At 38.7% G+C, this 21,417-nt stretch overlaps 1 protein-coding gene across 5 annotated transcripts in view; it reads right to left on the bottom strand.

The window, feature by feature from the left end:
• Positions 1 to 21,417, bottom strand: part of FSHR (follicle stimulating hormone receptor) — a 91,466-nt gene that overhangs the window by 29,974 nt on the left and 40,075 nt on the right. For all 5 annotated transcript variants that reach the window (XM_015856891.2, XM_015856889.1, XM_015856890.1 and 2 more), the window contains exon 2: positions 14,959 to 15,030. In XM_015856891.2, the coding sequence (XP_015712377.1) occupies positions 14,959 to 15,011 (53 nt within the window). In that variant the 5' untranslated portion in view covers positions 15,012 to 15,030. The remainder of the gene's footprint in view (positions 1 to 14,958; positions 15,031 to 21,417) is intronic.

Genomic DNA, 21,417 nt, shown 5'->3' with positions numbered 1-21,417 from the left:
AGCTCCAGAGGCTCTTTAGAGTTGGTGGTAAAGAAAGCAGTTGTTCAGCGGAGAAAGAGTCCTCCTTGTTCAGATATGCTGACACAAGCATTATGCCTGTCTCGTAACTCCCTTCATGGAAATGGGCTAGTAGAGTGTATTGCCACTTATCTTTTACTGCTTCTTTCCTAGCTTTGGTAGTCAGTTAATGATGAATAGTTTTATTGAGAATGACCTGGGCAGATGAGAGAGTTACACCACAGATAATCACTTAGGGCAGCGTCAGAATGAGGAAACTGAAAACCCTGCTCCTGAGAAGACCAACTTCTGCCTGACCTCAAACTCATTTTGAGTGAATATCAAAAGATATCACCAGCCCAGATTGTCCTGGACATTGGCTTCTAGGACCCTAAGTCAACTGACAGCCTTTTCAAAGAGACCATCTTGAAGAAGATGTTCCCAGACAACTTAACAGAGTTCTGAAGTGTTTAATATAAGTGCATACACACAACAAGAGGTGACTCTGGAGAGCTGTTCATTACTAAATCCAGTGCATTATAGAAACAGGGGAATTCACAATAGTAAGTGCCTCAGATATGTACAAATAAACTTCTTAGACAGAAAGGGGAAACTGTCAAAACAAAAGCCACACCACTGTCACTCCTTGGTTAAAAATGTTCCCAAACCTTATGAGAGGACTCTGAATATCCACCAGAGCACACCATGCAGTATGTCTCACTCACTTCAATGAAAGTAAAACCTCCTGACTTGATCCATTGTGAGAAATATATTTGCATTGTCTAATGTGAAATTCAATTATGAATACAGACATTATATTCCAGCTGCTAACATCATCTGCTACATCTTTCAAATGTCTTCCTGAAGGGATTTAGTTGTCCCTTAGTCAGTGTTACACAATCCCTGCAAAATATCTTTTTCCAGCCCAGAGATTTCCTTTTGTCTCCTCTTCTGTTTGCATCCGTTTGTTCCTTTCATAAATAACTATTTACTATTCCTATGCTTTCTTTCGAAGGGAGGCCTTGACCCTATAAGCTCTTATTCCTGAGCTTTAGCTCCAGACTCAGCCAAGACCCCACTGCAAAAATATGTACTTGATTGGGGCACTCAGATATAATGTACTTGGGAAAGGGATCTTCTATGCTTCCAAAGTTAAAACTAAACTTCTCTCTGTATTAGGATGCAACAGAGAACACAAACACCAGCAAGCAACTACTGAAGTAAAAGCTGTACGGAACAAGAGTGCAGCTAGATTGACTTACCTGATTGTGACACTGGATTTCCATGACATAAATAAGCCTCTACACTTGCAAACACTACACAACTGCATACAGGTAAGAAAGACTTAATAGTGGAAAGAGAATATGTCATAAAACTCAGGTGAAAATCTGGTATATTAATATACTTTAATGTTTGTGTATGTATAGAATATTGTGATCAAAGCAATAAAAAATGACAGCCACATGATGGTGATTACTGTTATCAGTGAGCATAAGCCTTTCTGCACATCTAACCCCATTTACAAGGAGGTTGCTCCCAAACCATATGAAGGATTTCTGCTGTAACTATGCTATATATACCCAGGCTCATAGAAACTAATTTCTGATTACTGTCATTGCTTTAGTTGAGACTGAAGGAGGTTTAATATTCCAAGCAAAAGGCATGGAAGCCCATTAACTTTAATATACTGGCCTTGTATTTTCATTAGCACTCTACATCTTAGATGAACGTGTATACATTTTTTTCCTCTATTTATGTCTACATAAGTGTTGTCTCTAGAAACCATATGGCTCAATCCACAAAGGGGCACAGAAATACATACACTCAAAAGCATCAAATTAATTTTTGAATTTAAATGAATGCTTTGTGCACATTAAGTACCAAATTAAAAACTACAGGGTAAGTTCTATATTGTTTCTTGCATTGCTCTAAAACCAAAATGCATATTTTGAATCCAGAGTATCTGACTTTCATAGGAAAATGAGTAAACAAGTTTAGTACATATAATGGAACATTACCATGTTTCCCTCTGAAAGATTCCCTCTTTTGAAGTTAAAGACCTGTGGATGGAGGCTGATCAGAAAAGTTGAACTTGGTGCTTGATCTGACTGGTCAGCAAGGTGCCGAAGGAGAGGGTAAAGAACCCTCAGTACACAGGGAAGAGGGTCATTGATTTTCCTTTGGTTTACATTTAGTTAATAACAAAATGGAAAGATGTTATCTCACTTTAGTTAAGTCCTCCATCTATCCATAGGGAAGCCACAGCACAGCCAAAGCAATCCAACCTTCCCACAGTGCCCCACAGTGGAGCTCAGTCACCCACAGAGACCAGCTCTGTTGCGGAGCCATTTCAAAGTACGGCCAAAAGAGGCTTCTGATTTAAAGCCAGCTGCAGCAGTCATACCTTGTAGTGAATCATCATCTCCTGAGGCTACAGGCTGAGATCACCATCACATGGCATGCAAAGCACCGACTTACCTATGTGAAAATAAACCATCCATCACACATACACGAACTGGATATGAAAAAATGACCTAGAAATCGAGGGGGTTTGAGTCCTATTATCCTCTGCCCCTGAGCCATCCTCCTGTCACAGGAAGCTTGTGACATATTTTGTGTGGGAGGAAGGTTTGGGGATGTGGGATGAAGAACCCCAACTCAATTTTGTCCTAAAATGATGCATAACTCAGAAAATAGAACAAATGAAAGAACAAAATGGTTGCAAAAGACGAAAGTGTAGTAGCAAGGAAAAAAAAAAAACTTCCTCGTTGCATACTGCATCTCCATTTGAATTGCAGAATTAATCTGAATGAATTATATTTTTTAATTTGTTTAACTAAGATAATAGTCACCACGCACTGGTGGTTTTAGCAGTATTTTCTCTTTATACGTATGACTCAAGGATTACCATAGCAACTTGCTTCCTAATTAGCCTTCAGTTAGTAACAATCAATATGATTAGACAAGGTCAGTGCTGGAGAAAGCTCTGCAGAGTTTTAAAAAGGCTACTGAGAGTCGCTAATGGCTAGAATAGAATGAGTGGGATCCCGGCCCATCTTCCTCAAAGCATGGTTGCTATTGTTCACACTTCAGTGAACAAAAGGAGTCATGACCAAGGATACTCCTGCCATTTACCTGACTACAGAAAGCTTTTAACCCCTGAACAGGTTCACAAATTATGAAGAATAGAAGCATCCCTAGATTTGCAGACAAAAAGATGCCTTGTGATCACATTGCTGGGAATGATGTCGACTTCACACTATCAGAGTGCAAGAATAAATATGTTGGATATATTTATCAGCTCCCCTACATCTGAAATCAACAATCCTACATGGAAAGGCTACATGAAACCTGAAATAAAGTGAGGCTCAACAGTTCATGGGAATGGGATTTAAACAAGTGCTGGGACCTCATCAGAAACATCTCCCTCTGGTGACCTGAGTGACTGCCAATCTCTGACAGAATTTGCCCCGTATTTTTACAGTCCGTTAACATGTTACCGCTTACCCCATAAGCACTGTGCCTGGCAACACAGTTGGATGACAACATGGTGTGCTATTCAGAGGTACTCTGGGCCTAGGGAACACAAAACAGGCTCTTCAGCACTGACAGATGAAGGCTCATGAAAAGCCACTCGTTAGCACTTTTAAATCTGCTACCAAGAAACACAGGCAAAAAAACACCAAAACAGACCCAACTTATTTTTAAATAAACGGTGTGTGTCATCAGTTATGTTCAGGCATGAGGCTGGCTGGGACAGATGGACCGTGATTGATTTACTTGCCTCTTTGTACAAACGTGTTGCCACTTAGCTCTGCCCGATGTTCTTCTTCTGGAGGTTATCTCTCCTCTGCAGCTCAGCCCTGCAAAGAGGTCGGGGCTCAGGGAGTGGAAGAGCAAAAGCTGCCTATACAGTGAAATCATTATGGCAAGGAAGTCTGGATAGTGCTGTGTGACAACACTTCAAGCCAGCTTTGATGCAATCTGTCTCAACCTTCCTCTGTATAGAATGTTCCCAGGAAGGAAAAAAGGCTTTTAAGTTCAAAAAAGACAGGTTCGATTAAAATATAAACTAGGATAATTAATTTTAAAGCAGAAAAACCTCAAAGGAAATTGGTTAGGTGGAAGAGAATGGAAGAGAGTTCATACACGCCTCTCTCATTACATCCAGCACCTTTGGAGAAGGTTTACAGATCCTCAGTGACTTATTCCAAGCCCTGCCCAGACCTCCCTGAAACCACATTCATTACCTCCAGTGCTGCTCCTCTGTGCAGTCCCTGAGTGGCATATTTCCAGACCTGACTGCAAAACTCCTGCTACTTGTAGTAGCTTAAAGCTGCTCTGCATCGAACATGCTCATTAGGCTGCAAAGGAAATGTACTATCCCTCTGCCTCCATGGAGCTCTTCTGCTGTCACTTTTCCTAAGGAGCATCATGTAATTGGGAACTGAAGTAGTAAATAATAAATCCATTTCACTGTACCATGCTCCTCCCTTCTCACAGCGCGAGTGGGAGAAAAAAAAAAGTTTAAGAATCCAGTACAAGAAGTCTTAAAAGCACAGAAAACTAAAAGGAAAAGCATATAATCATAAAATCTCATTCAAAATGAATGATAAGATTCACAAAAGGATTAGACATGTTCTAATGAGCACCTTCACGTCATAATTACACCAGAAAGAATAAATATTTCCAGATAAAGATGTCATTCTTTGTACTCTTGAATAGACAAGCAAGACAAAAGTAAATGTCTCTGAATAACAAAGAAGCAGTTTACTTTAGTCCACAAATGAAATTCTGCATTACTCCTTTTAGTGGACAAAATTCACAGCACACAGGTAACGCACAGAAAACATTCAAGGAGTTTGTGCTGAGCATCAGCACTGGGCAGCTATTCACTATTATGTATTACATGCGTTTCTCCTCAGAATAGGATGAACCAAGTATTTCTTTCCTCCATCTGGAGAACTTATTCCATAATTGTTCCAGAAACATTCTCTACAATGTCCTCCTTCAGCAATTGGCATTAGTAGTTTTCAGTGACAGGGGTCTGAAGGAAGAAAGTCAACAGCATGGCATTATCCTCAGCTCCTAATCTTCTGCTGTCTGCATATATATTCATTCATGTGCGCTTTAGTCACAAATGATACACACAAATGGTATCCATTATTTTCTTAAGGAAAATCAAGCACATATGTGGAGATCTTCATAAAAAGACACTTTTCTGTTCAAGAAATCCAAACAAATATTCACATTATTTTATAAGCAAATGGTTCTTGGCTTGGTCACAAAGCAAACAATATGTGCAACGAGTCTCTGGATTTACACCTGGGATGAACAGAGAATAGCAGCATCTTTTATAGAAAAATCAAAATGCGGCTCACTAATAATGAAGAAATGCCCAACTTCCTCTCCACTGAGCAAAACACCCATCAAACTAATGATTAAATCCACATCAGTCATTCGGCATTATAGAAATAAACGCTGTGCAATATAACGTTGTCAGACAACATTTCCTGCTTAGAAAATAAATGCCTTGACTTCATCTCGGTGTTTGTTTTCCATAAATGCTGAGGCTTCTATCAGCATTTGTACAGCAATGGGAAGCAATTCTCCATTGCAACATGCCAATTCCACCAGCATTATTTCTAAAATAAAAAGATAGATAAAATAAATAGCAGACTGAATAGTGCTTCTGAAGTCCTCCTGAAACTGAATTACCATTTCTGAACTGGTGCCAACCTTCCCCTCTGTGACAAAAAACATTGAACAATAACAGTAAGTACGAATAAGTATTGAAGAAGATCCCAGTTAGAGTATGCCAGGAACAAGGTCACACCTTCTGCACTTGTATAGTGTCGTCATTAGAAACACACTGAAATACAATCAATAGAAAAAAAATAATAACAAAAAATCTGGTTTATGATGAAAAAAAACCCAAAACTTTTCCATAAAAAAAAAAAAGTAATGTATGTATATATATATATATATATATATATGTATATATAAAAATTTTATTTTTTTCAGCAGTAATTTTTAAACCACATCCAGAAACTGAATATGCCTGGAAGTACACAGCCTAAGTGCCTCTCAGGATATGCCTTAACCCAAACCCCAACAGACTCCCACCAACACAGCACTGTGGTGCGCCAGGGACTGCAGGCCCTCACACCAGCAAGTCTGCCAGGCAGCAGAGATGGAGGTGCTTCACAATGAAGTGAGCAGCTGCAACATCTGTACTTCTAAATGCAAGTGTTTGAGTTCTCTCAGAAATGTTTAGTTATTCCCTTTCCCACAAGACTCTAGATTTTTCTCTCTTCAGTAGAATGAAGCCCTTTTCTAGTAATTCTCTTGAGATTCCTTTGCAGTTCCTGCTTTTTACCAAGAAGATTCTTATCAGCAGTCATGATGCATTTTCCATAGCCAAATAATTCACTGTGTGAATTATTTCTTGCAGTTTTTTTGTCACTTAACAGTTCTAATTGAAATGCAATTCTCCAGTTATAGCAATAAAATAGGCAGTAACAATCATTCTCATCACTTCCTCATGGTGGGTTTTTGGAACACTAGGCTTACAACTTCTATTTCTTTTATACATTGCAATCCTTAAACTTCGTTTTGAGTGAATTCAGAACCCATGTTTAAACACATAAAAAAGCAACTGTTTTTCTCCACGTATGTTGTCTTAGACTTGTAGAGTTCTAGAATGAACAATCACAGAATCACAGAATCACAGAATTACCCGGGTTGGAAGGGACCTCAAGGATCATGTAGTTCCAACCCCCCTGCCTGGCAGGGCCACCAAACATACACATTTACTAGATCAGGTTGCCCAGGGCCCTGTCCAACCTGGTCTTGAACACCTCCAAGGACGGGGCATCCACAACCTCACTGGGCAGCCTGTTCCAGGACCTAACCACCCTTCTAGTAAAGAACTTTCCCCTAACATCCAACCTAAATCTTCCCTCCTTCAACTTAAAACCATTTCCCCTAGTCCTGCTATTATCAGCCCTTTCGAAGAGTTTACTCCCCTCCTGGGAGTAAGTTCCCTTCAGGTATTGAAAGGCTGCAATGAGGTCACCTCGCAACCTTCTCTTCTCAGGCTGAACAAACCCAACTCCCTCAGCCTGTCCTCATAGGGGAGGTGCTCCAGCCCCCTGATCATCTTTGTGGCCCTCCTCTGGACCCTTTCCAAAATCTCCATATCTTTTTTGTACTGAGGGCTCCACACCTGGACACAGTACTCCAGATGGGGCCTCACAAGAGCAGAGTAGAGAGGGACGATCACCTCCCTATCCCTGCTGACCACCCCTCTCCTGATGGAGCCCAGGATCCCATTTGCTTTCCGGGCTGCCAGAGCGCACTGCTGGCTCATGTTAAGAAGTTTGTTTTCTTCAAACAAGTTTCATCTAGAATGTTTGAAACGACCTTCAAGATCATCAAGTCCAACCATCAACCCAACTTGCAGAGTCCCATCACTAAACCATGTCCCTTAGTGTCACGTCCACACAATTCTTAAATACCTCCAGGGACAGGGACTGCACCACTTCTCTGGGCAGCCCATTCCAGTGCTTGACCACACTCTTCATGAAGAAATTTTTCCTAACACCCAATCTAAATCTCTACTAGCACAGCTTGAGACCATTTTTTCCCTTCCTATCATTTACCACCTGGCTCCAGTACTGAGACCTCAGGGGCACCAGTTGTGACTGGCCGCCAGCTGAACTTTTATGAATTCAGGTAATGTGAACATGTCACACTGGGGAGAAGCATTAAAATATTTGGCATATATTCAGGAAAATGGATTTCCATTTTTCTTGCTTTAACTGTCTCTGCGTCTAGACAACCATAAAGCAGGGACAAGAAATGATATCCAAGACGATTCTTCTGATCTGCCCAACTTCTACAACAGCATGAAGAAGATCCGCCTGCAGCAGCGGCTGGAGATGTACTCCATCACAAGAAAATATGAGCAGCAGAGTTTCAGTTTCTAATGCTGGCTTTATATTAACACTGCTAACAAATAAAGATTATGCTAACAATTCCCATAGATTTCATTCTTGCTCAAGCAAGTAACAACAAAATGTTTTTTTTTTTTTTTTTTTTTTTTTTTTTTTTTTTTTTTTTTTTTTTTTTTTTTTTGTTGTTGTTGTTGTTTTTTTTTTTTTTTTTCCCCCCTTTCTAAATATGTTCTATCAAAGAAAGCAAGATACCAAGGATACCAAACCACACAGAAAGAGTTATGGAATACTGTTTTTGCACTCTAATATGTTCCCATTAAAGTATGCAAATGTTTGTATTCTTTTCTGGGACTTTTTAAATAGGAAAGCTAAAAAATGCTGATGTGGATATAATGAATCGATTTTACAATTCTTATCTACTTCTTTCAAGTGCTTTTATTTTGTCTTTTTTTTTTCTTTTCCACCAAAGTATTTGTAAAACTTTTAGATCAGACTATGCATTTACTGAAGTATTACAAAGCCATAATTAAAATCTTTTCTCTTTGACATCAGAAGTGACTTACTGACAAGAATATTAAATACCCATTTCATTTGGTTTGTAACTGCAAGAGACGACAACAATAACAGCAAATGTAAGACCTCTTCCACAGATAAACTTTGGCAGGGAAAATTAGAATGCCAGGTGAGGATGCAGCAGAACATTTATAAATTATACTAAAAAACCCTAGTCTCGGCTCATTACATTGTATTTAGAACACATAACACAGCTTCTACTTTCAGAAGAAATAAATTTAATTACAAACCTACCAGACCTCGTATGTTTTTGTGCCAGACACTAAAATTTGCCCTCTGTGATTGATGTTTGCAAAGGTTAGAGAGTGGTCATTTGTAGCAATAACATTCATTCTAGAAGGAAATATGCCTAAGCCACTCAGTGCCATGCTGAGAAACAGCTGCAAAACTCAGTGCTTTGCCCAGCTTCTCCATTGATGATATGTTACTGGTGCCCTGGGAGAAGCTCGCATGGCTGCTCTCCATCAAATCCCATTTATGGGAACCCATTTCAAAAGAGCAGAGCACAGCAATGGGCAAATAAAGACTGACACCTTGGATGCTGTCAGGCTAAGGAATGCATGCAGTGCAAGATTAGCTCCTTTACATGGTTTTGCTGCTGAATCAGTGACCTGAAGCGCAAGCAGCCCCTCCAGTACAGACAAGAGATGCTAATCACTACTAAATGTAGACAGTCAACTGGGACAGGAGCATCTGAGACTTATGAGTCCACCCACTGGAACCTGGAAAATTCCTGTGATTGCTCACAGCCCTCATACCAGTGTGTGGTGGCTGGGCAGCCCTGTGGTCACTATTAGTTTACACAGGGTTAAACTACAGAGATGAAAGGCTTAGTCCTTTACCACAGCAGTGGCCCCAGTGAAAGAGTTGTTCTTTGGAATGCCAGCCTGAACTTTCCATTTCTTTGCTTCTACTGGTTACTGGTCTTAAGGTTTTTGAACGGTAGTCCTCTATTCCCTCAGAGATACTACATATTTAGACTCATTTAAATGCATTCAGTAGCCTACTTATTTTTGCGCCTTGACCTTAGGGTGCATACTGTTACACATAATTTCCTATAATATAAATTAGAATTCAATATCCATTAAGTTACACCTTGAGATTTCACCCTGGAGTATTTGTTATCAAAGCATGATCCTTACCTGATTTGGTACATATTTTGATACACAGAAAGCACTGCATCTGCCTTTCACCTCAGGGATGTAAATAAATATTTTTGTAAGCAAGCACTACTTTATTTGATCATCACAGCAACTCCTACAAAAAAAAAAAATTAGTAGAGTTTTCCAATAGGAAAACTTTCCAAAAGGAAAGGAATTCCTACGTAGAGACAAGTTCCAAATGTCCTGATTACACTAAATCTATTTTCTCAGAACAGCTTTAATGGTCACATTTAATCACAGCCCCTTACATACTGAATGAGGCAGAACACAACACATTATGCCAAAACACCTGGAGAAACGGCGACATGCCAGCCAGCTCTTTTATGAGCAGAAGACATAGATTGCTTATCCTTAGGTGACTGTACAATTTCTGCCTTTCTCTCTTTTCCCTCCTTTTGGACCATATGCTGCTGTGTTACAGAATCATGTTTGGGCTGATTGAAACTGATTTCAGGAGCAGAGAGAGTGATGGACATCCCTTAGACAGCTGCTAACCCTGGCAGTTTTGATGGATACCGCTGAAGAAGGTCAGGATTGTTTACCCACTGAGTTGCCATGTTGTTCAAATTTGCTAAAAAAGACTTACAGCCAGTGTCACTTTCTACTACTCAGTCTCCCAATGAGACTTTTAAAATCAAGCCAAGAACTTTGCTCCTTCCCCACTCATGGGAAGCAAGTTACTCCTTGATTTGGTAACCTTAGCACATGCTTCAAAATATTCTCCTGAATGGTTTTCACTGTTTTCACATACCTCACTTTGGTTTAGATGAAACATTAATGTTAACTCATTTTGAATAAGAAAGCATGACTTGTCTTTGAGGTTACAGAGGCAAAGGAGAAAGATTTTAACATCATACATCAGGTTGGTTGCCATATACAAGATACGCTGCTGCTAATGTATCTAGGTCACAGCAGACCAGCAGAATCTGTTTGAACAATCACAAGGTCAACAGTCCCAGCAACAACAAAAAAAGCAATGGCTCGAATGACCTGAGTGATGAGATAAAGACATGATCCAAAGCTTTTTTTCTCTACAGAATCATGAGGATACTATAGATAACTAGTGCTTACATTCCTGCTATCTTCCATGGATAGAAGACTTCATTTCACAGTCTCTCAGCCCTTAAAGTTTAACACTTTCCAGGATTTTCAGAGATCATAAAGGATCAGCCTCATCCAGCTCTGTTGAACACAGTATGGTTTGTGTTCTTAAAATTTGCCTTTGCCCAAAACTGTAGATTTTGGGAGCAAATCATGAAATAAAGCATCATTCTATTAATTTGAATCTTTTAAAAGAAGAAGTAATTGACAATGAACTTCCAAGGGAATTGGGCCTCAGGATACAAAAGCACAGGCTATTTGGCTTACACAGGGTGAGGCAATACTGTTGCTTCACTACAATATCATTGTTCAGAGAACAGCATTCCATAGCACATCTTTCCTTAATGACACAGATCAGGAGCATGTCAGAAGCCCTCAGCCAGACTTCTTTTGTCCTCCAAAAATCATTATATGGGTATTTCAAAAGCCAAGAGAGATCAACATCCTCAGTCTACTTGATAGCATGGATGATAGCATCCAGATACTGATTTGAAGATGAAATTGCTGTCTAGCCTTCTCGCTTAAGCTAAACTACCCACTCATCCTGTGATTTGAAATAAAATTCCTGTTTGCTTTTTTCCAACTGGGACTGAAGCATTCACCTCCCCCTGGAGCAGTAATACATCCTAATCCTCCCCATCATTAGTTCAGCTACTGAGGATCAGACCAAACTTCCTATAAATATGATGCATTGTTAGACCACCGCTCAAGAATTTACTTTGCTAGACCATAGAATTGGGAGGAGATTTAGCAAGATAAAAAGAAATATTTCAATATTGCATTAGGCTTTGTTTCCAAATTAAGTACTTTTAGTGTGGGTTGAAGATGACATAGGAGCTGCAGAGCATGTTGAATTGATCTTGCCAGGTATGTGCCTGCATGGTGTTGCCTTTTAATTTAGTAACTGGAGAATTAATCTGTTCTGGTAGTGCAAACAAGTTATTTAAGTAGGAGTCTAGAAGAGCTACCATGTTCTGGTTGGCTAAGACTTCTTAGGAACAAACTAAATATCAATATAACAAGAATGACTAATCTGCTTCCCTTTCTGCTAAATTAATGTGAAGGCAGAGGTATGCATAAGTTACACAGCTGGTAGCAAAGAGCTGGTTAAGATGCTCCCCAGATCTGTGAGTCTCTGAAATACTTTTCAATTAAAAAAGAAAATAAATAAAATCATTGTTACTCCATTACAAAGAGAGATCTTGAATGATTACAACCTTTCAACGTGTTTTGTAACTTGGAAGATTTTATTTAACAAAATATTTTTTCCCCAGAAAAGGCTTGGGGGAAACTTTGTCTTATAAGACATAGCAGGGAGGTCAGAACTAGATGACCTTAAAGGTCCCTTTCAACCCAACTAGTTCATGATTCTATGACTGTGCAGAATGGATACTCTGTGATTTTTCAGTACCTGAAGGAATCCAAGTGGGCAAGAAGAAAAACACAAGCTGGAAGCGTTTCAAGTAGGCTTTCATTCTTTCAAAAATCACAAAACAGAATGAATATCCCAGTGACAATTTTCTTCATTTTCCAATATTTCTGTTTGGCAACAGATAAAAACAAATATTTTGATTTGTAATTAAAACGGAGAGAGGGAAGATCACGTGCTCCATGCTGACACTTCAAGATCACGCTCATTTTTTTTTCCCATAAGGAGTTGCAGTCCCTAGTGTCCATACTGGAGATTCCTTGGACAGTACAAATGGGAAGAAAAAAAGAATTCCCTGGGTACCATGAAACGAGTCAGACTAGAAGTGCATTTGTTCAAAACTCTTGGTTGCTTGAGCGTATAGGATGAAACCGAAGTGCATATAGAAAGTAGAAACACTGAAAAAACATTATTAAATTACTTTTATCTTAAAACCTACCATTACTGGTCACTGTATTCGAAAGCCTTCATTCACTTTGGATGTAAACTCAATTGAGTTAAGATTATTATAGAGGATTAATTTTTGATTTAACTTGCACTCAACCAGCTCATCCCCAATGAATGATTCCAAAGATGACTGCTCCCTGCAATTTGTGAGTCTTAAAGCCTCCCTCATTGTCCGAAACACTGTTGGAAATCACCTAGAGATGATAACTGATGGAAACATTACAGACTATTTTCTTTCTTACTTTCTTTCTTACTTTGAATCAGTAACACTCAGGAGATACTAACACTCTTCATTTTTAGTCTGCTTAGTTCTACGTGAACACATGCATATACTACACTGAAGTATCTCATTTGTATACATCAGGCTATCTACATTTTACCACATGGAGGTATCACACCATTATTAGCTCTATTCCTTAGATAAACTGAGGTTTGCTTTAATCTTCCTTCTTGTGCATGATCTTGCAAGAGAAATGAGGCTTTCCTACAAAAGCCCTGTTTTTATGTGTAAATATATCATTTGATTACACACTTTATTTGGTCTCTACGTTATCATGAATATTTCTGATCAACGTTTTATGGATTAGGTTTAGGACTTGTGAGCTTTTTCAGATTTCATCTGTTTGCCACACCATTTGCAAATACTGCATTCTTTGTTGATGTAGATTGGTCTCATTTACATATTTATCACACTTTCAAGGGTATTTTGCTGTAGAATGTCCCCATTTCTTCACCACATTCTAGTAGTACATAGATACTCTTTCAAACTGAGCTCATTTCCATTAGTAATTATTTTGGCTAACAATAAATCGCCACTTAGAGACATTCTATTCAGTGTAATGGTTAATTTCATAGATATCTGGCATATGGTTTCTGAGTAATTAAAGACAATGGGAGCAACTTATAAAGCACTTTTGCAACCCACTTCACAGTCTAGGAAGCTGAATGTTTTTTTTCCGTAAGGACTATATTTAAAGGAATTCAGCATGACTGGGAAGAAACAAGTTCCAAAGGAACTGGTGACACAGCACTGATCTTTTTCCTAACTGGTGATTCTTCATCACAGAAAACAATACTTTTTATTTTCTCTATTTTTTTTTTCATTAAAAACAAACAAACAACCACAACCACCACCAACAAAATACTCTCTTCTGTAGTTCTACATGCTATTGACCAAGACCCATTGAAATCCTCTAGTATCTTCACTTCCTACACTTTCTGGTGTGCTCACCTTCCTCTATATTCTTAAACAGAAGCACGAGGCAATAAAAGGTGAAGACAACGCAGAGAAATGCAGGCAGTTTTGCCCTTATAAAAACAGAACTGAAAACAGCACTGATCTTGAAGCGCATTTCCTCACTGTTGTTCAGGCCCTTCTTGGACAAACAGTATATTTGCAACCCTCTCTAGTGAAGGTACAAGCACGGAATGAGTTTCTAAAATGAAATAATTTTGAAAAATACAACATGCCCCATGCTCATATTTTACACTGAATTTTGTCTTTTCTTACGCTAGCATCAGTTAACCTGTAGAATTCTGGTAGATAAAGAATTCCAGGAAATGTATTTACAGTAACTGTTGAGTCCCAGCCTGAACCACTGTTTGATCACCTGGGGAAAGGACCAGATCAGCCCTGGGAGTGCAGGTAAAGGAGTGGACCCTGGCTGCATCTCTGGTTGGAGATCCCTTCCTTGTGGAGTTTCTATCACAAGCATAGATCTTCAGAAACAGGTGAGCACTTTTTCTTTTGTACCATCCTCCTATTGCACTAGTCCCTTTGCTGTTATAACATATGATCAAGCATTTTCTTCCTTGTCTTGCAGGGCTTCAATGCATTCACCACAGCAGACTAATGGGTAGCTGATACATCTGTTCATCGAAAATGCTCATAATTGTAACTCCGGGCTTACTTGTAAAATTCACAGAAAGTAGATGCTTGCTCTCTCTATGTTCTAAGAATTTCAGAGCTATCCTGTGCAAGAAGCTTCTCACATACTCCCAGACACTGGCTGCAACTCTTTGTGTGCAATTGCAATGGCACTCCCTGCTGAACCACTCCTTTCACCAAGGGCAGCCCAGCTACTTGATACAAAAAGTATTTGTGACAACAGTGCTTTGGAACATAAGCTAAAAGATGGAAAACTTGTTTGTTTTCTTAAATAGAAAGATGAAACTAAGTGGAGCTTAGAGACAGGGGTTACTCACGGGCAGTAAAAGAAGGAGTTGTAACCAGAAATTGCTGTTTAAAGTATAATGATTGTGTCTTGATAAATATTGACAAAATACATACATTTTCTCTAGGTCATGAAGTCCTGTGAAAGCTCCCTTTGGAATGACTCTCATCTTGGTGAGGACAAATCTCCTGAAAATAAGAGAAAATGGGGTGATTATTCACTGTTCACAAAACAGGACTGTATGGCAGCCTTGCCAACACAGGAGACACCTTTATCCCTGATACAAGGAGAGTTTCCAGCCTGAAGGCTTCACAGCTGAAATACAGCTATAATGTTTGCAGGCTTCGTGGGACTCCAGCTGCCTGCCTGGACCAAAATTACAGTGCTGTGTTGGGTTACCTCTGGTGCTTCTGGGGAAAGATTATCAATCAGTGAGTTGCAAGTTCCCTGCTGGCTTCAGTAAGAAATAAACACCTGGTCACTGCAGCTTTGCTGCACAGTTGGAGGGCACTGTGTCTTTTTCATCTCATCCTCCCTTTTGAGAGATGCTCAAGCACAGGATGAGGCAGCCCTGTTGAGTTTGGATTGGGATGAGTTGCTTAAACAAGGCAGTAAGGTGCTACATGCATGTTTGTGCAAGATAAGCCTTAACCCACTGCACAGATAATTTAAGGAGTCAGTTTGTATCTCCCATCAGTGCCACTTTAATACTTCTTATTGCTTCTCACAGTCTCTCTTCTAATTAGTTCATAATATGCCATAAAATTGAAACTTTGGAATACACAACTCTATTACATAAGGGCCAAGATAATACTTTAATCATTTTTTAAAGGTCACAGAAAATGCTTTATGAAGAATAAATGTTTGAAATATCAGATAAACCTTGTTGTTAACCTGAACTCATCTTCATTTATCACAGTAAACAAAGGACTACAAAACATTAAAACATAAAACAACAACCACCACCAACAACAAAAAGAATATTAGAGTATCTACTGCACCTTAAAGAAATGGGAAATCAGGCTGGTACTGCCTGCTGTGTAGTCCTGCACATTTTAACACAATGCTTAAAAACTAGAAACATTATACCTTGCTGTTTACATCAACTACGTATAGAATCCTTACTTATTTTTTATTTCAGCTGTTGAGTTTAGAATTTTCATATGAGTGCATCATTTTTTAATCAAAAATTAGGAAAAAGTATGTAATATTCTGTTGGAGCACCATTTTGATAGATTTCTGTTTTGATTTTTAATTCTAGATCTTCTGCAGAATCTGTTTCCTCATTTGGATTATCAAATTTCAAGTTAGCATTTACTTATACATGACAAAGTCAGTGCACAACTCATTTAGCTCTAGAGATGTCACTAGGATTATGCTAGCAGTGAGTTTTGCCCCATCCTATTTTAAGCACTGATATGTGTGGCTGTCTCAATCTTGAAAGACTGGTATTCCATTATTCTTGCACTATTATTAATGTAAGTTAGAACGAGCTTCTATATACTGTCACACAAATATTATAGCGTTGAGATCATTATGCAAATGTCTGAAGGATTAAAAGGCTTCCAGAAAAGGCCTAACCTGGATCAAGCAATTTGTAAAGGCCTGCTAAAAGCACAGTCAGTATAATGCATGCAAAGCTATGTCTGTACTTTCAGAATTCAGATATTGGATCTGTGCAGAACGCTCAGCAGGCTTAGTGCTGCAAAGCTGAACCATCAGGCAACTGTTTAACTTTGATTTACTTTGAAACCTTTCCTAACCTCTCCTTTGTAGAGACATGCCTAATTTTGGCACCCTAGAAAGTGGGCTCAGTCTGAAAAGCCACTTACATATCTTTATGGCCGCACTCTGAAATAAATCCTCTCTGTAGATCATCAATAGATTTGCAATTCTTTAATTAAACACTGGCCTATACCATTCCTTACCACACAAAGAATTTACAGCCTGATTGTGACACTAATTAAAAGAAGGGAACTTCATTCATATATAAGGTTACCTGTATAAGTAATGCTACAAGTGCATAGAAGAATCAAACCTTGGGCTTTGCTGAATAGTCTGCAATCCTGTGCTAATAAAAAGCCAGAATTCCATGCCTAGTGCCCTGGAGCAGTGAAGGTAGAACTCAAGTTTAATAACTGAAGTTTCACATTCCATTTCATTAAATTAAGGTTAATTGTTTTTAAACATCCCCAAGTAGGCTAATAAAGTCAGCTTTAATGTTAAAACTAATACTGAAAATTAGAATCAGATACCTGTTGAATTATCAACTGTGCAATGGAGTCCATTACAACTTCAGCACATGGTGTGGAATTAAAAACCCAAAGGCAGGTGCCTGGCACAGGGCATGAGGAAGGTTAGACTAAGGATTACGTGATCCAAAAATCTGTACCTTGTGCAGGCAGTTACATGGATGCACATCTCATCTCCAAAGCACCCAGGTTTTCCATACCCTCAACATATACAAAAAAAAAAAAAAAAAAAAAAAAAAAAAAAAAAAAAAAAACCCAGAAAATCCCCAAACCAGCAACAACAAAAATCCAGAAAGAGCTCTACTCATGGCACCTTTACTGGGATGGCAGAAGGCTTCGTACTCCCTTGATGCTACCCCAGCAGCAGAAGGACAGACACAGGGGATGGAGTCCCAGCATCAAGTCCCTCCCTCACCCCAAATGGTTCTCAGCAGCCAGGAACCTCTCTCTGTGCCCTACTGCAGGTGAAGCATTGTGCAGCCATGGCTATGAAACTCCTTGTGCCACCAAGGAGAACAAAAGAATGCTTAACCCTAGCATTCTTTTAGAGACATTACAGTTAGATTTGTTCTCCCTTGGACAGGCTAAAAAAAATAAATAAATATATGTAGATATAAGTTGAAAGTTCATCGATGTTAGTGTTATCATTTATGCTACAGTTCATCCTAGAAGTCCTTGCAAGGTCTCCATTGTTGGAGCCATCAAAAGCTTAACATGTAATAAGGAAGGAAAGAAAGGAAACATGGCTACCTTTCATTTTATCTGGCTGAAAATAAAAGAATGGTATAATAATGATATTGTATAATGATATAATAGCACTAAAAATGCTTATTGCCTATGGAGAGCAGTATAAGCTAGATTTTAATCTGGCCCATTTCTCCTGTGGAACCCCCGATGTCCAGAGAGGATATAACTCTCAGTTTAAATACTTCTGTTGAAGGTCATTCTTTGGGATCTTACCAACAGAAACTGAAGTTAGTTACTACTGGCATGCAAGGTCAGATATACACCTCACATATATATATATATATATATATATATATATATATATATACACACACACACATACATATATATACATATATATGCACACACATATATACATATAGGTATATGTATAAGCAAGTTACTGCATATATAGGCACCTAAATATATGGTATTGCATAATATTTTAACGATTTTATCCACTTCAGTTTTTCTAATTGAGAATAATTGTTTTCTGTTGTGTGGTAAAATATTGTTACATCTGGAGAGATAATTAATCTCATGCAAGATCAGGTCATACTTCTCTGTTCTGAACATGCCCAGTTTCTAAAGGTTTTCCCATGTACCACCTCTAATTTCTACCTATCCACATCTCTCTATCTATATCTATCTATACCTATCTATCTATCAATATGCCTTTTATCACTTTTAGTTAATCTCGTGAATGGCTGTGAGTGAATTTTTCCATTACAAAACTACTAAAACACTGTTGCTAATTAAGGCTAGGCCTGTCAGAATTATAGCAGAGCTGTCACTTACTGTTTTATTTACATATGCACATACATCTAAACCTGGTTATTTAAGAGGGCAAGGTCTAAGTTGATATGAAGCCACTGACACAGATGATTTGCACATTGTATTACAATGAAGGGCATACAACCCAAATATATCTCAATTCTATATGGCTACATTAGTATAAAAGAAATATCATAGTGCCAAGTTTATCTCTAAGTGTGTAGAAGGTGATGCAAGAAAAAGAAATTAGCAGGTAGAGGTAAAATGATCCTGAATAACTAAGATTTTCAACTACAAAGAGATGTATGAAACCTTTCCCTAAAACAGAATGTTCAGCAGCTGAAACAGTTCCCTGAAACTCCCATTGTGTAGGTGCCCACTCTTCCCAGCTCCCTTCCCTGGATAATGCCCCCCATCACCAGCCATAACCTTGACCAACAAACAACTGCAACAATTATTGGAAATTAGGCTTGTCAAAAAAAACCATTAATTTCTGCTTCATTCAACATGGCTGAATACAGTTCTTACAAAACATCTGAAAACTCATTTGTCTTATCTACACAGTTAATCAGAAAGTGTGCGTCTTGTAGAATTACCTCCCTGTAATTTGCAAATTCATGATGTTTAAATGAACTATGTCAAGAAGACAGTATAAGCTTTATCATAAAGATCATAAAGACCAAAGGAAAACAAAACAAAAAAACCTAAAATATCCCATGACCATATTGCTAAATCACTAAATCAAGTTCCAAATAAATAAATACAACAGGATGTCGAAACCCATTTGACTTCAGTCTCCAAGCCAACAGACTGATGTTATCGCCATCTAATCTTCTGCAATACCATGCATTTTGTTAGACCAAAAGATTTACAACGATATTTAATTTGTTCTTGTTGTAATTATTTTTGGTTGTTTCTTTGTTACTGCATCTTGCTTTGGAGATTTGCTGTAGATCCCAGCACACAAGTCTGCCTTGTATCAGGAGAAGACAGAATGAAATGATGCTACGACCTATTTAACACACTCTTGACAAAATACAAGAATCAACAAAATTCTGCCTGTGTTTATTTGTGGTTTTGCACAATGAGTCAGTGCAACAGTGAAGGATTATTTTGCTTTTCATGCTGTAAGTGGAAAAAAAAGAAAAGAAAATAGACATTGCTGACTGTGTCTCAGGTGGTGTAAATAAACCTGGCTGTGCCAGCTTGGCCCTAATTTTTATCCTAATTCTCACTGGATTGAATCATGAAATTCCTTTGTACTTAAACGTGATTTCATTTAAAGTTGTGAAGAACATCTCTAAGTCCACAGCTCATTGGAATGAGTTCTCTGATTTGGGTCTCATAAACACAGGAAGAGAAATGTGCAGACATACACAAACAACAGCATTTTCCCGGGAATTAGTCATAAAATACATGCGTATTTTAATATTTTGAAATACATGAATGGATTATTAGCAGAAAAAAACCAAACAACTGCTAATGTAAAAGGTCAAACCCTTCTTTGTTTATGGCAACAAATCTGATTTTTGATTTTGGACTAGAAATTCACAAGTTGAGCTAAATAATTCTAGCAGAAGTCAACGAGTAGCTGACTGCCGCCCATCAGTTCTTAAGAAGAGCTCAGTTGCCACCTAGGCCTTGAGTTCAGCTTTTTTTTTTTCTTAAAACATTTATTTTATGGCAGCTGTTTCATGCTTTGCAACATGGTGTCTAGGTGACCCAAACCAAGGCAGGCAGAAGCCTCTGACCATGCAGAAGTGCTTTTCTCAGCATGCACACAGAGCTTGGACAGGCTTCAGACCCCGTGGATCTTGAAGCATGAGTTACAGTCTGTTCATCTACAAGCAAAGGCACAATGGGTCAAAGTCTCAAGTTCCTTTCTCAAAGCATAATCAAAGTTTAACATTTCGAATTTTAACCTTTCTAAAAATTGTTTTCATAGATCAGAATGAAAATCGGCTGTCTTAAGTGGAAGATTTCTGAAATCTAAAAAGCAGTTTCCAGCTGCTTTTGGACATATACGCTTTTGGACCCATAGGGTCTCCCCTACCTATCAGCAGACAAAGAGGAGTCCAAAATACACAAATCAGACCCCAAAAAATCGTTAAACTGGCTTCAAAAATCATCAACCCCACTACACAAAAACTGCTTTCATTTCCTTTCTGGCTTTCAAGCCTTTCTATCACATTCATATCATGTATAAAAGACATTTTCAGCTGCCAACAGGTAGCTGAAAAAAGACACTTCCTCAATGAGACCATCTAACAGAATCAATGGACAAGATAAAGGTCACAGAATCATAGAATGGCCTGGGTTGAAAAGGACCACAGTGATCATCCAGTTTCAACCCCCCTGCTATGTGTAGGGTCGCCAACCAGCAGACCAGGCTGCCCAGAGCCCCATCCAGCCTGGCCTTGAATGCCTCCAGGGATGGGGCATCCACAGCCTCCTTGGGCAACCTGTTCCAGTGCGTCACCACCCTCTGGGTGAAAAACTTCCTCCTAATCTCTAACCTAAACCTCCCCTGTCTCAGTTTAAGACCATTCCCCCTTGTCCTATCACATCCACCCTCATAAACAGCCATTCCCCCTCCTGTTTATATGCTCCCTTCAAATATTGGAAGGCCTGGTTAATGTATTTTTTAAAGGAGACATCAGGTCCTGACAAAAATTTAAGTCAATTCAGAACTTAAAAAGAACTGGGTACAAGAAGTTCTTACAAGCCTCTTGGCACCTTTCCCCCTTAATTCTCAAGAAAAATAATTACATCTGCCTTTGCTATACAAATACAAACCAAAAGATATTTCCTTAGACCACAAAG

Source organism: Coturnix japonica, chromosome 3 (genome assembly GCF_001577835.2).
Source record: "Coturnix japonica isolate 7356 chromosome 3, Coturnix japonica 2.1, whole genome shotgun sequence".
Lineage (NCBI taxonomy): Eukaryota > Metazoa > Chordata > Aves > Galliformes > Phasianidae > Coturnix > Coturnix japonica.
Note: the sequence above shows the minus strand (reverse complement) of the source record. Positions and strands in the feature narration are given on the sequence as shown.